Genomic DNA, 21156 nt, shown 5'->3' with positions numbered 1-21156 from the left:
ATACGTCCACTCATCTATTGCAATACATGACCATGAGATAAGCGCACCCTTCCACCAGTTGTCACACCTACGTCACTCTTTGTTGCCATCACTTGACAATTTGACAGGCCAGCGAGGATCACACACTAGCTCACACACCGCCCAGCATTCCCAAGCACCTGATAGATACTCTCTTTGCATTCTGCCATATTCTGCCACAGCCAGGATATTCTCACCCACCTCAGGGTTGTAGGTACATTTAGATCAGTAAGGAACCAACTTATTAAATTTTACATTTAATCTACAAAAAAACTACAGTGCTTAAAATGCTACAAAAATGAAAAGACATACGTAACAGACAACATACAAAAACAGTATTAAGCAAAAGGATAAAATACAGATATGCCTTATAAATTGGATCTGTGAGAACTTCTGTTGGAGGAGAACATCACAGGCAATAAGGCTAGACCTGCAATACTCGTTGCTTCTCCTGGAGTCTGACAATAATTTTCAGAAGACAAGGTATTTAAAAGGGGCCTTCCATACCCCTTACTTCTCCCTCTGGTGAGATAGAAAGAGGGAAGCTGATTAGATTCAATTTCAATTCCAATTTTAGCCCTCATTTCTGCTTTTGGTCATATTTCCCCCCACCATGAACCTCCTAAGGAAACAAATAGGTCCTGAAACCTTGTAAGACTAATGAGTCACACGACTCCTGGGAGGGAAAATGGGTAATTGGGCACAATTTGGCCATTTTCACTTATGGGTGTACTCACTTTTGTTGCCAGCGGTTTAGACATTAATGGCTGTGTGTTGTGTTATTTAGAGAGCACACCAAATTTACACTGGCTACTTTATATTGTATCAAAGCATCATATCTTCAGTGTATCCTATGAAAGATACTGTATAATAAAATAGTTCTGCTCTCTTTGTGTGACTGCCAATGTCATGCTAATTGACAGCCATCTCACTGCTGCCTAACTGGGTGGAGCCAGCTGTCAAATCAGTATGTCGTCAGCAATCACACCCCATTGAAACAACCCAGAAGAGAAAGAGCTGCTCTGTTGGCACAAAGCAGGGGAGGTCTGTGACTGTGACTTTTCTTTGCCGGTCATTGGTAGCCCAGGTATGTAGTTAGCAATTAACTGAATGTCAGTTCTTAGGCTAATAGTAAGAAAAATAAATAAAATAGTCACAGACAAGCCCTTTAATAAGACAATATTTGTTAAACAGTTAGGGCTATATGTTTTTCTCTTTCAAAATCAACTACATTTTGATAATTCTGGTAATTTCAGAATTCCAAGATCTTTCTGGAGACCATTTCTGGATTCTCCCCACTTCCTGGAACCAGACAATACCAGGACTGGTCTACAGGGAATCGATACCTGATGAATCTTTGTGCCTAAAAGAGCAATTCAGTGACGAATGTATTTCCTCTCTTTTGGGAAACCTGTAAGTAAGCTGCGAAGCCTGTAGTAAGTGATGATATTACTGCAATTCTACAACTCAGTCAAAAAATAGCCCCAAATAGGACTAAATCAAAGTTAAATAAGTAAAGAATTTGAAAAAAGGAGAGCATGTGAAGAATCCACGGGATAATGTTAAGGATAGTGTTAGAATGTGCTCACCTGATGTAGTTGTGCAGCCCTGCACAACCACGGTGTAGAACGAGGGTTTAATGCGCTGCCAGGGAGTCGGCCCGTAGTGACCATCCAGAGGAATGGAATCCTTAGAAGCCGGTCATGTGACAGGTCACTGGAGATGGTGGACAGCTCTGGTGCTGATTGAGATCTGGACTCCGGCCAAGCTGCTCATGCCGTGAGTCCCACAACGGGGAAAGAATTCAGAGAATGCAAAAGAACACGGTCTTGAAAGCGCTAATGAGGCCACGGTGATATAATAGTTTTGTAGATTTATTAGATGTTTACAGCCACAACGCGTTTCGATGTCACAATATCTTCATCAGGTGGATATAAAGCGAAGTGTGGGGAATATTATTTAAAGGGGCCAGTGTGATTTCATTGGCTACCATCGAATTGATTAAAAGATTAACCCTTGATTGATCACATTGGCACCCTACATGGACAATAATTGATATAAAAACTCATGAATATTTTTTTTTTTTTTAACATTTAAATCACAGTTATAAGAATTAATTAAAAACACAAAAATATTAATAAAGTTAAGTTAAAACAATGAGAATGTTAATATAACCTATCACTACCATCCCAAAATCAAACACAGGGAGATAAAAATGAAATAATAAAAGCCATGTGTGGATTCTGTACCTAATATTATACTGCATGTAGCTAGGAAGAAAAAAGAAAGGATCATTATTTAGATTTACCTATTTGTGGATTGTAGGCAGCCATCCATTGTCGGACAACAGTTAAGTGCATTTTCCAGCACAATAGGTGCTGTTGCTCCCCTTTCAAGAGAGATTTGTGATGATGATTTCCTCCAGAAATCTAACCTTTTGCACAAAAGGTTCAGAAAAAAGAGCTATCCATCCAAATTGTTGGATGATGCCTTCAGTAAGACCAAACATCTTACACAGGACCATTGCATTAAGAGTATAGAACAAAGACAGCACACTGACAAAAACAGTGAAGGAAAACCAAACCCCCGTTTAATGGAGTTTAATTACCACCTACTGTAAATCTAGAATTCAAATGCATAAACTCCTGGAGAAATATTGGTTTATTTTACGAGGCGACCCATTGCTTCAAGACCAGATGCCCCTTAAGCCTTCCATCATCTACCGGAGGAATACAAATCTTAAAAATGTAGTGGCGCCAAGTAACCCTAATCTTAACCCCTTAACGACCCATGACGTACTAGGTACGTCATGGATCGTGTGCCTTTAAGTCCCGCCCCCTGCCGCCGGCAGGCGGCAGCGATCCGCGCACATACCAGCTGTTATCAACAGCTGACATGTGTGCCTGCTAGCCGCGGCTGGAATCGCTTCCACCCGCGCCATTAACCCCTTACATTTCACTGCCAAAATCTGGCAGCAATATGTATATGGGCGCCGCCATGACAGTCACTTACCCCGCCCCCACCGGAAGTCATGTGACATGATCACGTGACTTTCGGTGGTTGCCATGGTAGCACAGGGTCATACCAAATATGTGTATATTTTTTATTTTTTTAACCCTTAATTTTCAATGGGGTGAAAGTGGGGTGATTTGAACTTTTAGGTTTTTTTTTTTATTTTTTAAAACTTTTTTTTTACTTTTTTTTTATTTTACTAGTCCCTTTAGGGGGCTATAGCGATCAGCAATCCGATCGCTCTTATCTATCTGCTGATCACAGCTATACAGCTGTAAACAGCAGATTCAATCACTTCCTGTTTCCCTCTGCTCCGTGCCGAGGAAAAATGAAAGTGAAACTTCGTAGCTGCAGGCGTCATCACATGACCCTGTGCTACGATGGCAACCACTGAAAGTCACGTGATCACTCGCGTGATTTCCGGTGGGGGCGGCGGTAAGTAAAAAACATGGCCTCGCGCATATAGATCTCGCTGCCAGATTTTGGCAGCAAGATTTAAGGGGTTAAATGTTGCAAGTGGAAGCGATTCCACTTGCAACATGCAGGCACACATGTCAGCTGTTGAAAACAGCTGATATGTGTGCCGACCGCCGCCGCCTGCCCGCGGCAGGTGGCGGGGCTTAACGGGACACGATCCATGACGGATAGATCCGTCCAAGGTCATGAAGGGGTTAATCAATTCGATGGTAGCCAATGAAATCACACTGGCCCATTTAAATAATATTCCCCACACTTCGCTTAATATCCACCTGATGAAGATATTGGGATATCGAAACGCGTTGTGGATGTAAACATCTAATAAATCTACAAAACTATTATATTATCGTGGCCTCCTTAGCGCTTTCAAGATCGTGTTCTTTTGCATTCTCTGAATCAAAGTTAAGACTCATATGAATGTATATGGATTATTAATTCACAAAGGCTTGTGAATATTATTCCAAATCATAACATTCAAAGGAAAATCTGTCAATAATATGTTATATGTTATTCTATTTAAAGGCAGCATTAAGTAAAGATACATACTCCAACTTCAGAGCTGGGTCTCTTTTTTGTTTGCAATACTGTTCATAAAATGTCACTTTATCTGCTATAGACTGCCTTTCTTTTAATGTGTCTGCTGCAGAGCTAGTCTTTGAACATAAGCAGTATTGCAGTCATGGCCGAAAGTGTTAACACTCTTGAAATTGTTCCAGAAAATGAAGTATTTCTCCCAGAAAATATGCAATTACACATTTTGTCATACATACTGTATGTCTATTTTATTTTTATGCATTGAAACAACACAAAAAAAACACTGAAGAAAAGGCAGAATGGACATAATTTCACACAATACCCTAAAAATGGGCCAGAAAAAATGGTTGTGTTTTTTTCTAACATTGTGGATAAAGACCTTTATTTCAAGCATGTGTTGCTCATTCAAACTCATCTATGGCCAGTATCAGGTGTGGGCAATATGAAAATGACACCTGAAACCAAATAAAAATGGGATAAAAGTTGATTCAATCTTTGCATTGTGTGTCTGTGTGTGCCACACTAAGCATTGAGAGCAAAAAGAGGAGAAGAGAACTGTCTGGGGACTTGAGAACTAAAATTGTTGAAAAATGTCAACAATCTCAAGGTTACAAGTCCATCTCCAGAGATCTTGATGTTCCTTTGTCATCGGTGTGGAACATAATCAAGAAGTTTAAAACCCTTGACACTGTAGTTAATCTCCCTGGATCTCAGAGAGAAATTGTTGAAAGGTTGCAATGCAGGATAGTCCGGATGGTGGATAAGCAGCTTCAATCAAGTTCTAAAGAAATTCAAGCTGTCCTGCATGCTCAGGGTGTGTCAGTGTCAGAGCATACTATCCTTCCACATTTGAATAAAATGAAATGCTATGGAGGAGACACAGGAGGACCCCACTACTGACAGAGAGGCATAAAAAAGATAGACTGCAGTTTATCAAAATGTACATGAGTAAGCCAAAATCCTTCAGGGAAAGCGTCTTATGGACAGATGAGACCAAGATAGAGTTTTTTGGTAAAGCACATCATTCTACGGTTTACCAAAAATGGAATGAGGCCTAGCAAGAAAAGAACACAAACCTACAGTCAAATATGGTGGAGGTTAAAAGGATGTTTTGAGGTTGTGTTGTTGCCTCTGACACTAAAGGGCCATTTACACGCTGCGACATCGCTAACGATATATTGTCGGGGTAATGGTGTTTGTGACACACATCCGGCGCAGTTAGCAACATCGCAGCATGTGACATGCAGGAGCGACCTTAAACGATCGAAAAACAGACAAAAATCATTGGTATATGAGAGGTCGTTCATTTACCAAAAATCGTTGTTTCGTACGTAGCGAGGTTGTTCCTCATTCCTGCGGCAACACACATCACTATGTGTGACACCGCAGGAGCGACGATCATCTCCTTACCTCCGTCCACTGGCAATGAGGAAGGAAGGAGGTGGGCGGAATGTTCCGGCCGCTCATCTCCGCCCCGCCTCTGCTATTGGACGGCTGTTTTGTGACGTCACTGTGACGCCGAACGCACCTCCCCCTTAAAGGAGGGATTGTTTGGTGGTCACAGCGACGTTGCAGAACAGGTATGTGCGTGTGACGCTGCAGTAGCAATAATGTTTGCTACGGCAGCGATCACTAACGACGGCGGCGGGTGCCAACGCTTGCAACATCGCTAGCAATCGCTAGTGATGTCGCAGCGTGTAAAGCACCCTTAAGTGTCTTGACTGTGTGCAAGGCATCATGAAATCTGTAGATTACCAAAGAATTTTGGATCGCAATGTAGTGCACTGTGTCAGAAAGATCTGCGTCCTAGGTCATGGGTCTTGCAGCAGGACAATGACCATAAACATACTTCAAAAAGCCCCCAGTAGTGGAGTGTTCTAAAGTGGCAGCAATGAGTCCAGATCTAAAACAGCTGTGAAGAGACCTTAAAATTGCTGTTGGAAAAAGGCACCCTACAAATATGAGCGATCGGGGCAGTTTGTTTGTTGCAGAATTTAAGTTGAGAGGTCTAAGAAACTTACTGATGGTTATTGGACGCAATGTATTGCAGATATTTATTCCAAAGGATGTTCAACCAAATATTAATCCCTTTGTGGCCGAGGACTTACCGCACCTGTTAACCCCTTAAATCGCGCTGTCAAAATGTGACAGTTAGATTTAAAGCACCGCGGCGCGGAAATTGCCTTTCTTCACCGCCATCGGAAGCCCCGTAACGTGATCACGGGGAGCCATTGGTTGCCATGGTAGCAAAGGGTCATGTGATGACTCCTGTTGTTATCATGACGTAGTTACTGTTACAGCCGGCAGAGCAGTGGCTGTAACAAGAATGCAGCATTTCTCCTGATCAAAGTGATGCTGCTCTGATCAGGAGAAATGAATGAGCGATCAGACTGCTGATCCTTATAGTCCCCATGTAAGACTAGTAAAATAACAAAAAGTTTTAAAAAATTTAACAAAAGTAAAAGAACCTAAAAGTTCAAATCACCCCCCATTCGCCCCATTGAAAATTAAAGGGTTAACAAATATATATATATACACATATTTGGTATCGCTGCATTCAGAAATGCCTAATCTATGAAAATATAAAATCAATTAATCTGATTGGTAAATGGCGTAGCGGCAAAAAAATTCCAAACGCCAAAATTACGTTTTTTGGTCATTACAAATTTTGGGCAAAATGCAATAACAAGCGATCAAAATGCAACATCTGTGCAAAAAAGGTACCGTTAAATACCTCAGCTGGATATACATAATTTAAGCCATCATTGAGCCCCATATTCCATAAAAATGAGAACGCTATGGGTCGCAGAAAATGGTGCAAAAAGTTCACCACTTTTTTAGACAAGCTTCTAAATTTTTTTAAGTCCTTAATGTACCGTCACACATAACGAGATCGCTAGCGAGATCGCTGCTGAGTCACAGTTTCTGTGATGCAGTAGCGATCCCGGTAGCAATCTCGTTATGTGTGACACCTACCAGCGATCAGGCCCCTGCTGTGAGATCGCTAGTCGTTGCAGAATGGTCCAGGCCATTTTCTTCAAAGGCGATGTCCTGCTGGGCAGGACACATCGCTGTGTTTGACATTGTGTGACAGGGTCACAGTGACTGCTGAGATCGTTATACAGGTCGCTACTGCGACCTGTATCGTTCCTGCATTGCTGGTAAGATCTGACTGTGTGACATCTCACCAGCGACCTCCCAGCGACTTACCAGCGATCCCTATCAGGTCGCATCGTTTTCGGGATCGCTGGTAAGTCGTTGTGTGTGACTGGGCCTTTAGATAAAAGTAAACCTATACATGTTTGGTGTCCATGAACTAGCACTGACCTGAGCCATCACACCGATACATCAGTTTTACCATATAGTGAACACGGTGAATAAAATACCTCCAAAACAATCATGCAGTCGCACTTTTTTTGCAATTTTTCCACACTTGGAATTTTTTTTGCCATTTTCCAGTACACTATATGGCAAAACTTATGTTTTCAATTAAAAATAGAACTCATCCCCCAAAAAGCAAGCCCTCATATGGCAAGATTGATGTAAAAATAAAAAAGTTACAGCTTTTGGAAGAAGGGGAGCAAAAAAACCCCGAAAAATGGAAAATTGCCCAGGGGTGAATGGGTTAAGTTGAGGGTGCCAACAATTTTGTTGTGCCCATTTTGGAGTTTTGTGTTTTCTTTTCTCTGTTTTTTTGTGTTGTAGCAATACAGCAGTGTGAGGGCATAGGTTAGGACAGTAGAAAAGCAAGGCCATCGTCCCAAACTGTCAATCAATAAGGAACACATTGTGACCAAGCAAGCTTGTAGCCATATGGCAAGGGAGTAATGCGCTCCGGAAGACAACTAGAGGAAACCCCTTTTAATTGTAGAACTCTATACAGTAGACTGAGCACAGCTCTGTACCTCATGAAACTATTACTAGCCAGCAAATTAGCTAAAGGCAGTTTTATAATAGAATACCTGCTAATTGTCACTATTTACACCCAAAATGATGCACTGATTAGCACTAGTCAATCAGAAACATGGACCCAGTATAATAGGCATGCTGATTAGCACAGACAGGAATTGTTTAACACACACACTTACTATAGCTAGGTAAATACATGGATAAGTTCAGCATATTGTAATATAGGGTCATTGTAAGGAGAGACCACTGCAAGATCAATATTAAAGGGAACCTGTCAGGTCCAATATACAGCCAGGATCACGAGCAGTTCTGGCTGAATATTGCTAATCCCTATCTAACCGTCCCTGTATACAGTAGCATAGATAAAGGGATCTTTAGAAAAAGAATTTCTAAAGATCTTATATCGTATGCTAATGAGCGAGGGCACTAGTCCCCTGGGCGTTAGTTCCCCTGGCTAGTCGGCCCCATTAGCATGTTAGTACACCCCTGTGGGTGTGCTATCATGCTAGTGAATATGTATTGTCAGAAGATGATCTCACTCACCTCTCCGCTGCCATGGCCGCCCGACGCTGGATTCAACTCAGTGCACATGAACCCAGATTTGGGTCATGTGCACAACTTTAGTTTGAAGCCAGGACACGTACACCCGGCTTCATAGTGCGCATGACCCAAACTCCGGGATCATGCGCACTGAACCAAAATCAAGCGTCGGGTGGCGATGGCAGCAAAGAGGTGAGTGACAACATCCTCTAATGCTGCGTATTCATTAGCATGTTAGCACACCTACTGGGGTGTACTAACATGCTAATGGGGCCGACTATCAAGGGAAGCAATGCCCTTGGGAATAGTCCCCGAGCTCATTAGCATACGATAAAAGATCTTTAGTAATCCTTTTTCTAAAGATCCCTTTATGTATGCTACTAGATGCAGGGACAGTTAGGCAGGGATTAGCAATATGCATCCAGAACTGCTCGTGGTCCTAAAACAGGTTTTAATAGAAACTGCTGTACCCAATAAAGCAAGCGACAAATCACTGGAATCAGAGCCTCGTTGTCTAAATCATGCTGCTCTCAGACCAGGTAACGAAAACCTGGTGATAGATTAAGCAGTAAGGCTTCTTGACTTAGTAAATACACTATGTTAAATAGTCATTAAAGTTAAACAAGCAGTAAAAGCACTCCAAATATTGATTCATTCACTTTCTTATGTCTGTAATAGAGGTGAGAAGGTAACAGTTCAATAAAGTAAAACAAGCGGCTTCGGAAAAAAATGAACAAAATGAAAGGAAATGAATGGAATACATCGTTTTTAATTTAGCACGGATTTATTTCAAAGTCAGCTCATTAACTGTACCAGCAGGGAGCACTGTGCCCAATGTTTCCAGTGATGTCAAATATGCAGCACATAGATAAGATTTTATACCTTCCGCCTTGGTGGCATTTCATGAATGTGGTTAATTTATTTAAACAGCGTCCTTTGGTCCTATCTAATATATACCATTCGTAAACCTTATATTTTTTCATTTATTTTTTACTAAAGCAAAGAAGAGCTGGAGCCATGTATTGTGACTGCACCTTGTACGACGATGATGAACCATAAAGGCTGCACTGGCTACTCATTGTCTCATCAGTTGTTATATATTATTGTGGGAAAAATGGTACGTATAGTAATTAGAGTATGGCGTATTAGTGTTTGCCATTTTCTATTTATGATGACAGATGTATTTATGGTTTGACTTACAAGCAGATAAAGATACTGTGTTGCCCAGAGGTGTAGCTAAGGGTTTGGTTTAGGGGGAGCAAAACTGTTGAGTGGGACCTAACCAGGTGACCTGAGTACAACAATGGTGGCACACCCCAATAGTGGATGTAGGAGAATCTCAGGAGATAACTGCGCTGTTAATAAAAAAATCTATATACAAATACTGTCATGCATTGTCTGGTTCTGCACATGTGGATTACTACTATAGCATTGGACTCTGTTCACATTGCAGAGTCCGACATGCAGCCTGGCCTCTCTTAAGTGCTCAGCGCGGCTGGGCGTTGGCTGAGTTGTTTTGCTCCCAGCCGTGTAGGAGTTAATCCTTTTTAGAGGCATGTGCAACACTTCTGAGAACCAGGCTGCTTATTGCCATCTCCAGCTGGTCTCTGCCTATTTAAGGCTGAGCAGTGTAGTAAGAGGATGCCGAAGATAGCATCAGTGATCCCGGTCTCAGTGGTTCTCTGTTCATGGTGAACAACAATTGCTTTGTTGCGTGGTATTTACGTTCTTCTCTTGTGAGTTTTTCCCCTACCCTTTTCTTTATTCCTCAGTTCACATATTGTCTCTCTTTTGTGTTTGAATGCAGTGTATACAAGGTTTTGTTCTGCTCTGTTCGTGTCTTTTCTGTGGGGTTTGTACTGGTTTTTTGGCCCACTCCCAGGTTTGAGGGTAGTAAGATCAAGGCTCGGACAGGAGACAGGGCCTGTTCGGGGATCCGGACCTCTCTACCTTCAAGGGTACCTCCGGGGTAAGGGTGAATGTACGGGCCCTAGTCTTAGGGCTAGCTGAGGAACCCCTTGTCTATCAGTACCACCCTCGTGACAAATACCAACACTGACATTACCACCACACAGTGACCATAAAGTGGTAGATACTAATGCTGCAGAACATATAAGAGATTACAGTACAGATATAAATAGTGACTTACAACTGATGTTCTTTCTGCTGGATTCATTCACTTTACCTGTCTTTTTCATCTGGCCCAGACCAACATGACAACTTCTTCAGCCACAACTCATCTACAAAGAAATATCACTTCTCACATTTCTTGCACCATCTTCATCAATCCGCAACCTGCTCAGACTCCTCATCCTACCGGTACACCACTGTTGAACCACTCTTGCCATATGTGTCCCTATTACTGCAACTACTCTGTGGTACTGTGTGCCCTCTAGCTGGTAAACAAACCTCTAGAATAAATTAATGCCCTGTGCAAGTGCCCTAGAAAATAGTTCCCATATTTTGCCTTGATATTACACCTCCTTTAAGTAGTAATATCCATCCTGGGTTAGGAGTGGGTTAAATGCCAGTGCCTTCACAAAACCACACACATAAAACAATAAGGTGCTTTCCACAGGCGGGTAAACTAGGGCAGACAGGGAGGTCAGCCATCATGAAGCATGGGACTTCCCCAGTCGCTAGGACAACCACTGGGGCGGGCACCACTTGGGGTAAGAAGTAGGCGCAACCATCTCACTAGAGCAGACTTTCCCAGCACAGCTTGGGATAACATCTCACACAGACAACAGGAGTCGAGTGTTTTTCTTTCTTCGTGGGGCCCGTGGCTTGGAGCTGGAGGCTCAGCCTGAGTTCCGGCTAGCAAACGGGGGACACTTCACTAGAAAGACTTCCACGGGCACCGATGGTAACCGTCGACTATCCGGGATCAGCTAAAGGCCATCATGGAAGAGACCGGTACTGTGGGGCAGCGCCTGAACTACCAGTCAGTAAAAGACCTGGAACTGCAGCCCCCGCCTCTCATTTGCTGTCACCGTTGCCCAGCACTGCGGCACCAACGGGGACTACCCACACCCCCGTCCATCTTCCTTCATCCACCCCGGGGTAACCCAGCTCCGCCTGTACGGAGCAACACCATCCCGGCTGCGATCTTCACCATCAGCCTCTGAGAGCAGCACCTGCAGTGGCAGCTCATCTCTGGCCGAGGACCTCAAGTGGCATCACAACCTAAAAAGACCCCCTCAACCTCAGGGTGTTACATGATCACATGGAGCTGATGGTTGCCATGGTAGCACAGGGTCATGTGATGACTCCTGTAGCTCACATAACTCACTTCCTGTAACAGCCGAGTGCTCCCTGTTACAACAGATAAGCATTTCTGGTGTTCTCAGTTGTGTAGCTGCGATCAACAGAAATGAATCAGTGATCAGACTGCTGATCCTTATAGATCTCTAGGGGAACCAGTAAAATAAAAAAAGCAAAAAAAAGTTTTAAAAAATAATAAAAAAACCCTAAAAGTTAAATTCAAATCACCCCCCTTTCGCTACATTGAAAACTAAAGGGTTAAAAAAAGTAAAAAATATGCACACATTTGGTATCGCTGTGTTCGGAAATGTCCAATCTATCAAAATGTAAAATCAATTAAACCAATCAATAAGCGGCATACCAGCAAAAAAATTCCAAACAACAAAATTTTGCGCAAAATGCAATAACAGGCGATCAAAACGTAGCATCTGCACACAAATTGCACCATTAAAAATGTCATCTTGAGACGCAAAAAGTAAGGCGGGCTTTGCACACTATGACATCGTAGGTGCGATGTCGGTGGGGTCAAATTGAAAATGACGTACTTCCGGCATCGCATGCGACATCGTAGTGTGTAAAGGCTCGATGATACGATTAACGAGCGCAAAAGCGTCGTTATCGTATTATCGGTGCAGCGTCGGCGTAATCCATGATTACGCTGACGCGACGGTCCGATGTTGTTCCTCGTTCCTGCGGCAGCACACATCGCTGTGTGTGAAGTCGCAGGAGCGAGGAACATCTGCTACCGGCGTCACTGCGGCTTCCGTAGGATATGCGGAAGGAAGGAGGTGGGCGGGATGTTTACATCCCGCTCATCTCCGCCCCTCCGCTCCTATTGGCAGCCTGCCGTGTGACGTTGCAGTGACGCCATACGACCCACCCCCTTAATAAGGAGGCGGGTCGCCGGCCAGAGCGCCGGTCGCAGGACCGGTGAGTCCATGTGAAGCTGCCGTAGCGATAATGTTCGCTACGGCAGCTATCACAAGGATATCGCAGTTGCGACGGGGGCGGGCACTATCGCGCTCGGCATCGCAGCATCGGCTTGCGATGTCGTAGTGTGCAAAGTGCCCCTTAGCCATTACCTAGCCATAGATCCCAAAAAATAAGGAGGCTACAGATAGCGGAAGACTTTTTTGCACAAACATCTGAATTTTTTTTAACCCCTTAGATAAAAGTAAACCTAGACATGTTTGGTATCTTTGATTTCATATCGACTTTAGACATCATACTGACATATCAGTTTTACTATATAGTGAATATGGTGAATAAAATGTCCCAAAAACTATTATGCAATTGTGACGCCCCAGGGGTGCCGATCCTGTTCAGGGACGCAACAGGGCTTGTTCAAGATGGCGAACAGGTAATGTCAGGGTTTTTTTTATATATATATATATATATATATATATATATATATATATATATATATATGTTGTGACGCCACTCACGGCTTGCGGCCAGGAATGTGAATGACCGCCGCTGCAGGTTTTACGAGCGTCTGGGGCTAATAGGGTCTGCAGCCAGATGATATAGCCTCCCGTGAGTGAGGCAGGCCCCTGGGGCTTGGGTGAGCAGGATAGCAGGTCCCAGAATAACTGGTTTTTACTCGCTTCGGATGTTGCGGCAAGCTGACCCAGGCGTTGCTGCGATGAACCAGGTAGGACCAGGGCTCCTTCGGGTCAGTCTGAGGGTAACCTGTTAGCTCGCCTTCCTAGCACTCTGTGTTCGGATAACCCCCTGACGTGGAGTACCATGGGGGTTTATCCAGGGAGTTGCTGCTGCCTTTTCTCCCCTGTGTTTGGCTCATTTGCCGGCAGCGTGGACCAAGTGAGATGGCTCCAGGCTCTGTCCGCTAATGGGTCCTTGCATGGCTGTTGAAGCTCGGACTCTGTGAGGTTGGTGAGGTACGTGTAGTTCCCCTCATCGGCAGGTTTAGCAGGTCATTAAACTGGAGTCTGCTCTAGGGACCTGTACCCCGTAAGTGCCTAATCACCAGGAACACCGTACTGTTTCTACCAGGTGACCGTTCTCCCCCGCTAACGGTTACTAACCCGTGCAGGGTCTGACTAGTGGCCGCGCGCCTATCCACCTCGCGACCGCCACTCACCACTACCAGACTGGCTCTCTTCCTCCTCAGAACTCCCTGACAACCTCTGCACTCTAGCTCCTAGCCCCTACGCTACACCCCTTTACAAGATTTGAAGGCCAGCCCCCTCCGGAGACTGCCCAAGGGTCCCATCTACTGGTGTGGGGGAACTGGTTGCTATGTGTCTGTGCGTACACACCTCATTCTGGCCCTTAGGATTACCTGGAAGTACTGTCCCAGCATGAGTGCAGTACTCAGTGGCGCCTGACCGGGTCAGGGGCGCCACACAATCACACTTTTTTTTTCAATTTTTCCGTACTTAGAATTTTTTGCCGTTTTCCAAGACACAATATGGTAAAACATATTGTTTCTTTTGAAAGTACACCTGATCCTGCAAAAAGAAGCCCGCATATGGCAGGAGTTACAGAAAAACATAAAAATTACAGCTCTTGGAAGAAGGGAGAAAATAAAACAAACAAAAAAGGGAAAATGGCCCATGGATTAGGGGGTTAATAATGTTCCGAGTCTCCTCCTGTATAGCTCCCATCTACACAGTATGACACTTTCCTATACACATTATAATGCCCACACACTGTAAAGTACCCACCACACAGTATACTGACTCCTTAGTAGCCCACAGATGACCCCAACACTGTATGATGGCCCCCACAAAAAACAAAGGCCCAACATTAGCTCCCACACTGTATGACGGTACTCTCACTGTATGATGGCCCCCCATCACTGTATTATGTCGCCATATTTACTGTATGATGATGACCCCATCAGTAGACATCACTCTGTATCATGGACCCCTAAGTAGCCCCAACTCTGTGTCATGTTCCTTTTAGTCTCAGAGATCACGGAGCCCATGGGGGGGTTACTTCATGGGCATGAGAGGACTGCAATAGGACTGCTCAGAAGCAGAATTGGCTGAACAAGGTATTTAGAAAACGCCTCCCCTATCAATTTTAGGCTGGAATTACACTTGAAAGTGTAAAATCGGACCGATTCTCATGCTAGAAAGTAGCATGAGCTCTGTTTCAAGGTTGATCAGTGTGCAATGCAACAGCAATGTGATTCTGTGATTTTTCTCATGATTGTAGTCCATGTGCAATCCGTGTGTGATCCGTATGGGATCCGTTTTTATTCTCAGCAGCTATGTCATCTGCCATTCAGCTCTGCTACATGACCGCTGACAGCAGACATAGACAGAGCCATGTAGCAGAGCTGAATGGCCACTGACAGCAGACACAGACAGAGCCGCAGGATCAGAATGAAGTCGGATGAACTTCACCCGACTTCATTGTCATCCTGCGGCTCTGTCTGTGTGCCATGGCCTGATTTTCGGTCACCGCTGAAGGTCTCACTGGTGACCGCAAATCCCCTGAGTGACTTAAGTGATCTACGCTATCAGCGGTGTCATCACTGAGGTTACCTGCAGCCACAGCAGCAGTCCTCCCGCTGAGATCTGTGGCCGTGGGTAACCTGACTTCAGTCCCTGCGGGGAGCTCACAGAGAGCGGTCGTGTTCTGTGACCGCTCTCTGTCAGCTTCTGATGTAGCAGAGCTGAAAGCGACGTGGGACCTCTGTGGATTACGTCGGCCCTTGATGGGTATTTGGGGGTTTAATAAAGTGGTGAAAGAGGGTGTTTTTTTGTCATTTATTTCAAATAAAGGATTTTTTGGTGTATGTCTTTATTTTCTTTAACTTACAGGTTAACATGGAAGGTATCTCTGGGAGACGCCTGTCATGATTAACCTAGGACTTAGTGGCAGCTATGGGCTGCTGCCATTAACTCCTTATTACCTCGATTGCCACCCCACCAGGGCAATTCGAGATGAGCCGGGTACAGTCCCGGGACTGTCGCATCTAATGGATGCTGGCTGATATTGTTAGGGTGGGGGGCTCCCCATAATGTGGGGCTCCCCATCCTGAGAATACCAGCCTCCTGCCGTATTGCTTTACCCTGGCTGGTATGAAATTTGGGGGGAACCGCATGCCGTTTTTTTAAAATTATTTATTTAATCTACTGCACGATATAGACTCACCCACCGGCAGCTGTGATTTGTTGCAGTGAGACAGCTGTCACTCAACGTGGGGGCGTGTCTGACTGCAACCTATCATAGGCACCGGTGAGCGGGGAAAGCAGTGAATACTAGATAGAATAATGAGCAGCCGGCATTTTCAAAAGAGGAAAAGCCGCCGGAGCTTTGTGACAGCCGTGCAGTGCCACGCCGGTGATCTTGGATCGGTGAGTATGAGAGAGGGGGGGAGAGGGATAGACCGTCAGAGAGAGAGAGACCGACAGACAGGGAGACAGAGAGACCGACATCGATAGACCTCACTCATTTGCAGTGTTTTCTGTAACATGCGATAAATGTATTTAGAAAAACGCATGTCACTAGAATGGTGTGTCTGCCGTCCGTGTGACATCCGGTTTTTTTACGCACCCATAGACTTTCATTGGAGTGACTCGCACGTGAAACTCACCAAAACGCAGCATGCTGCGATTTTTTTTCTCAGACCGATTTGGACTGAGAAAAAATAGCAGATGGGAGCTGCCTCATTGATTAACATTTGTTCGAGTGCAATGCGAGATTTTCTCACATTGCACTCATGCGAGTTAATCGCGAGTGTGAAGCCGGCCTTACAGGGATGTGGCCACTATTGCAGAGTAGTGAACCATCCCTTTAAATCATTTCTAAGGTGAAAATTGACTTTCTTATAATGGGTAAAATTGATTCCTTTTTTAAATTCTGTTTGATCATGATAAATCTATTTGAAGGTTACAATCAAGGCTACATTCACATGTCCACTTTTGTCTTACATGTACTATCCATGTTAGCACATGAACATATCAGGGTATATGGATGGCTGTTTTCACATCTGGTGTTTTTATGGGCCAATGTTCTACCAAACAGATAAAACAAAGCCATGTCCAAGTTTGTTTCCATTTGCAGACTAAACGCCAACATTTCCATATATAGCGCCATCATGTGATCTGACTGCAAATGGATGCCCTCCATATTGAGTGCTTGTGCGGTCCATTTGAAAAACAGTCATGAGAATTTGACCTTCTATTCTGGTACAATTATTTAGTGTCTTAATGGCTAGCTAAACAAAATCAGATAAATCAGGTACTATTCCTGTCACGGGGTCCTTCTCCCATATCACACAATCAACAGAGCGAGAGAGCATTTATTCCAAGCAAATCAAATGGTCCATAACATAATCGACCATACAGAGGGTAAAATTAGTCAAGAAATACGAATATAATCCAGTAAGCAATAAATGTCCAGGTCTTCAGCCCAGGGACCAACCTTCATCCTTCTCTCTTTAAGTTCTCAAACAGACTGCCTCATCCCCCCAGGTAAGCAAAGAAGTTAGGTGGATTGCAGTCCCCCTCCCCCACACCTAGGGACAGAAGCGCTTCAAGGAGTTATAACCTTGCAGACAATACAATGTACACACAAGCAATACAAATAATGGACAGTTAACCACACCTAGATATTAACCCACACAAAATGGTACATGACCCACAATATCACACCATCACAATTCCCTATTCCGCTTCCTTAGAAATAAGAATAATAAATGCTGTCCTACCTGAGCATTCTGAGAGAGGGTGCTTTTGTATCTCAGATTGTAACTTATGATTAGCTTATTATAATTGTTAAGTTCAGATCTATGTTATGTTCACAAAGTTTTTAATAAGGAGTTTGGAGCAGTTTATTTTTTCATCGTGAAAAAAAAGGAATGTCAATTTTTGCTTAGAAAAAAAGTATCTACAAAAACCACATCAAAAACTATATAAATAAATGTGTGGTCTATTTTATACAATATTTGGCCAATGTTTTTCACTTTGAAAAATTCACATTGAGAAACCTTTAGTCAAGCAAAATAAATATTTTAAAATATCTGATGGGTTATCAGTTAAAAAGAGTTTAATCTTCATTCCTTCATACATGTTTTTCAGACCCTCTGATTTTTCCGTTTGTTTTTTCCGTTTGTGGCAGTATCTCTTGTAATATATGTTGACTGTGGGCTCCAGGATGCTCCTGGCTTTATTAACTTATATGTCAATATACAGTATCTTCTATCTGGTATTTATATACTCTTCATGTGCTTTTCTTCTTATCTGTAGACTGTTTTCTTTTCTCTCCCCAAGACTGTGCTTGCTCTGTCCTCTCTCCACACTACAGATTTGTGAACAATCAATTCCCCATCCCTTCCGCTATCTCTAACATTAAAAGAAAGGTTGAGATAGGCAAAGAAAGATGAAGAGCAGGATCTCTGATAGACTAAAGGCCCCATCACACATAGCGATGTCGTTAGCGAGATTACAGAAACGTCAAAGGTTCTGTGACGCAACAGCGACCTCGCTAGCGATCTCGCTGCGTGTGACACATAGCAGCGACCGTCCCCCCGCTGCGATATCGCTGATTGTACCTGAACGTCCTGGTTCATTTTTTGATCGTTGGTGTCCCGCTGGGCAGCATGCATCGCTGTGTTTGACGCCATAACAACGACGAGTGACCTTGTTGGCGACTCAGAACTCAGCATTGTATCGAGGTCTGAGTCGTCAGAATAGCTGCTGTGTGACAGGGTCCCAACGACCGCCGAGTTCGTTATACGGATCACCCTATCGTTGCTGCGTCGCTAATTAGATCTGACTGTTTGACAGCTCACTAGCAACCATGTAGCGACGTATCAGCGATCCTGACCAGGTCGTATCATTGTCAGGATCGCTGGAACATCGCTACGTGTAACGGGACCCTTCGGGTATGCTCACACGTGGCATGTTTTTTTTACCACAAAGATGCAGCATTTTTGTCCCAAAAAACGTACCAAAAACGCACTGCGGCAAAAACGGCAATGCATTTTTGATGCCTTTTTACCGCGTTTTCCCCAATGCGTTTTTTAAGCCAACGCTATTGACTGGAAAGGCTCAAAAATGCTGTAAAAACGCAAAACGAATTGACATGCTGCATCTTCAAAAACACAGCCAAGATGCAGACAAAAATAGATGTACTGTGTGGACAGCAAAATAGAAACCTCATAGACTTTGCTGGGGGAAGGAAATGTGACACCCTGGGCAAGCCAGGGGTCACAGGTCATCACACCACCACACCCTACACCCCAGTTAGGCACATTCAGCTAACCCAAAATCCTTGTTGCCTTCCTCCAGGGGCTGATGTTCACACCAGGGGGTGGGCCAGGCGGTTGGCTCCGCCCACCGAGGAGTACACAGCCTTGGAGGCGGGAGGAACCAGGCAGTCAGCTCAGGGGGAGCTTAAGTGAGGAGCTAAGTGAAGGAGTAAACAGTGAAGTGTAAAGAGAGTGAAAAGTGACAGAAGTAAAGCCTGAAGTTGGTCCGGCTGTGTGCCAGGACAGTGTCAGCAAGGTCAGCAGACGGCGGTGATTGTCTGGAGGGGTGACTGCTCGGAGGTTGCTGGAAGGACCGCGGACGGGTAGTGGCCCAGCGGTCTGGAGCAGTATACAAAGAACAGTCAGCACCAGTGCAGGGGCCTTTCGGATCCCGGCAAGGCTAGGAGTCGCCATAATTTGCCAAATCCGTCAGTGAAGGGGACGACTGTCTCCCAACAACCAAGTCCTGATAGAAGGCAACAGTCCAACCGTAACGGAGAGACACCGCCAGGGCACCCGTTTCTCAGGGCCAGCGCCTGCGGGCAAAGTAGGGCTCCTCCGGCCCATATCCAAGCCGGGGAGCGGGTTACCGGTGGGAACCCATCGCAACCAACATCAACTTAGGTGCAGGACAGAGGGACCGTCACCGTCACCTACTGGGGAAAGCAAGTGCAGCCGTCCGTGGGAACCGTCTTTCCAGCCGTGTGTTTTACCGAGAACTGTGTCAACGTCTCAGGCTGAGTGAGTACCACAGTGCCGCAAGGCACAGCGCTGCCTCCGCGTCCCTGCACCCCACCAAGCCCTGCATCACCCACTTAATCACTGGGCCCCGGGATCACCAACCCCTACCCACGGAGGGGCAACACAACAACTTGCTGCTTCACACCATCACTCCCGGGATCCCCATACAGAGCAGCGGTGGTGTCAACAAATCACCACAACCGTGGGTGGCGTCACGGACAATAGACTATATCCCAAAACCCAATCCCCTTTCACTCACGGGCGAGGAGTGCTGCTCGAGACCCCCGGGATCCGGCCCACCGCTCGAGCCACCACTGAGCAGCAGCAGCCGGACCCGAGCAGAGGGGTGAGCGCAGTGCTGACACCCTCCTCCCCGCCCGCGACAGAAATGTATGCATTTTGGTGCGTCTTTGTGACCTGAAAACACAGCAAAAGATGTCCTGTGTGAACTTAGCCTTAAGGGGGCTTTACACAGTAGCGATATCGGTACCGATATTGCTAGCGTGCGTACCCGCCCCCATTTTTTGTGCGACACATATCGCTGCCCATCGCGCACAAAATTGCGCTCCCCCGTCACACAGCTTACCAGCCCTGCGACGTCGCTCTGGCCGGCGATCCGCCTCCTTTCTAAGGGGGTGGGTTGTGTGGCATCACAGCGACATCACTCGGCAGGCGTCCAATAGAAGTAGAGGGACGGAGATGAGCGGGACATAACATTCCGCCCACCTGCTTTCTTCCGCATTGCCCATGGAGGCAGGTAAGGAGATGTTCCTCACTCCTGCGGTGTCACACAGGAGTGCCGCAGGAACAAGGAACAACATTGCTAATGAGAGGTAAACGATTTTTTGTTTTAGGACGACCTCTCCGCGGCAAACGATTTTGGCCACTTTTGCGATCATTTTAGGTTGCACATAACTGTCACGCGCTGCGATATCGTTAATGACCCTGGATGTGCGTCACTAACGACGTGACCCCGACGATAAAACATTAACGATATCGTAGCGTGTAAAGCCCCCTTTAGACTTAGACCCTGTTCCTTAAAGCAGGATTCAGGCAGAACCCCAACAGAACCCAGAACAGAATCTTCTGATTCACATGACTTCAATTCCAAGTCGCTGAATCACACAGGGGTTTATGTGTGAGCCACAAGTTTCATTTACAATATAACCCTAATGAGCCTCGTTTTGAGACTCCACAAACTTACATTGTAAAAGTTCACAATTTTGATCCAGTGAGTCGGAATCAATAAAGAGAACCAAATTAAATGAAAGTGTAAAAACCTACACTTGTGTGAGTGGAAAAAGATTGTCAATCTGTAGCAGATAATTTGAAAGTGAAATTTGAGTCTTGGGTTTTCCTAGAAGTGGCTGGGAATCCACAGTATCAAAGTCTGATATCCACAACACATGCCTGAGGCAGTATATCATGAC

At 44.9% G+C, this 21156-nt stretch overlaps 1 protein-coding gene across 1 annotated transcript in view; it reads left to right on the top strand.

Annotated features, from left to right (window-relative positions):
• C7H16orf89 (chromosome 7 C16orf89 homolog) overlaps positions 1–21156 on the top strand; it is a 98284-nt gene that overhangs the window by 37714 nt on the left and 39414 nt on the right. The window contains exons 3-4 of the mRNA XM_075319725.1: positions 1275–1431; positions 9490–9607. Coding sequence (XP_075175840.1) covers positions 1275–1431; positions 9490–9607 — 275 coding nt within the window. The remainder of the gene's footprint in view (positions 1–1274; positions 1432–9489; positions 9608–21156) is intronic.

This window comes from Anomaloglossus baeobatrachus, chromosome 7, assembly GCF_048569485.1.
Source record: "Anomaloglossus baeobatrachus isolate aAnoBae1 chromosome 7, aAnoBae1.hap1, whole genome shotgun sequence".
NCBI classification, from domain to species: Eukaryota; Metazoa; Chordata; class Amphibia; order Anura; family Aromobatidae; genus Anomaloglossus; species Anomaloglossus baeobatrachus.
This window is presented reverse-complemented; position numbering and strand designations above follow the sequence as displayed.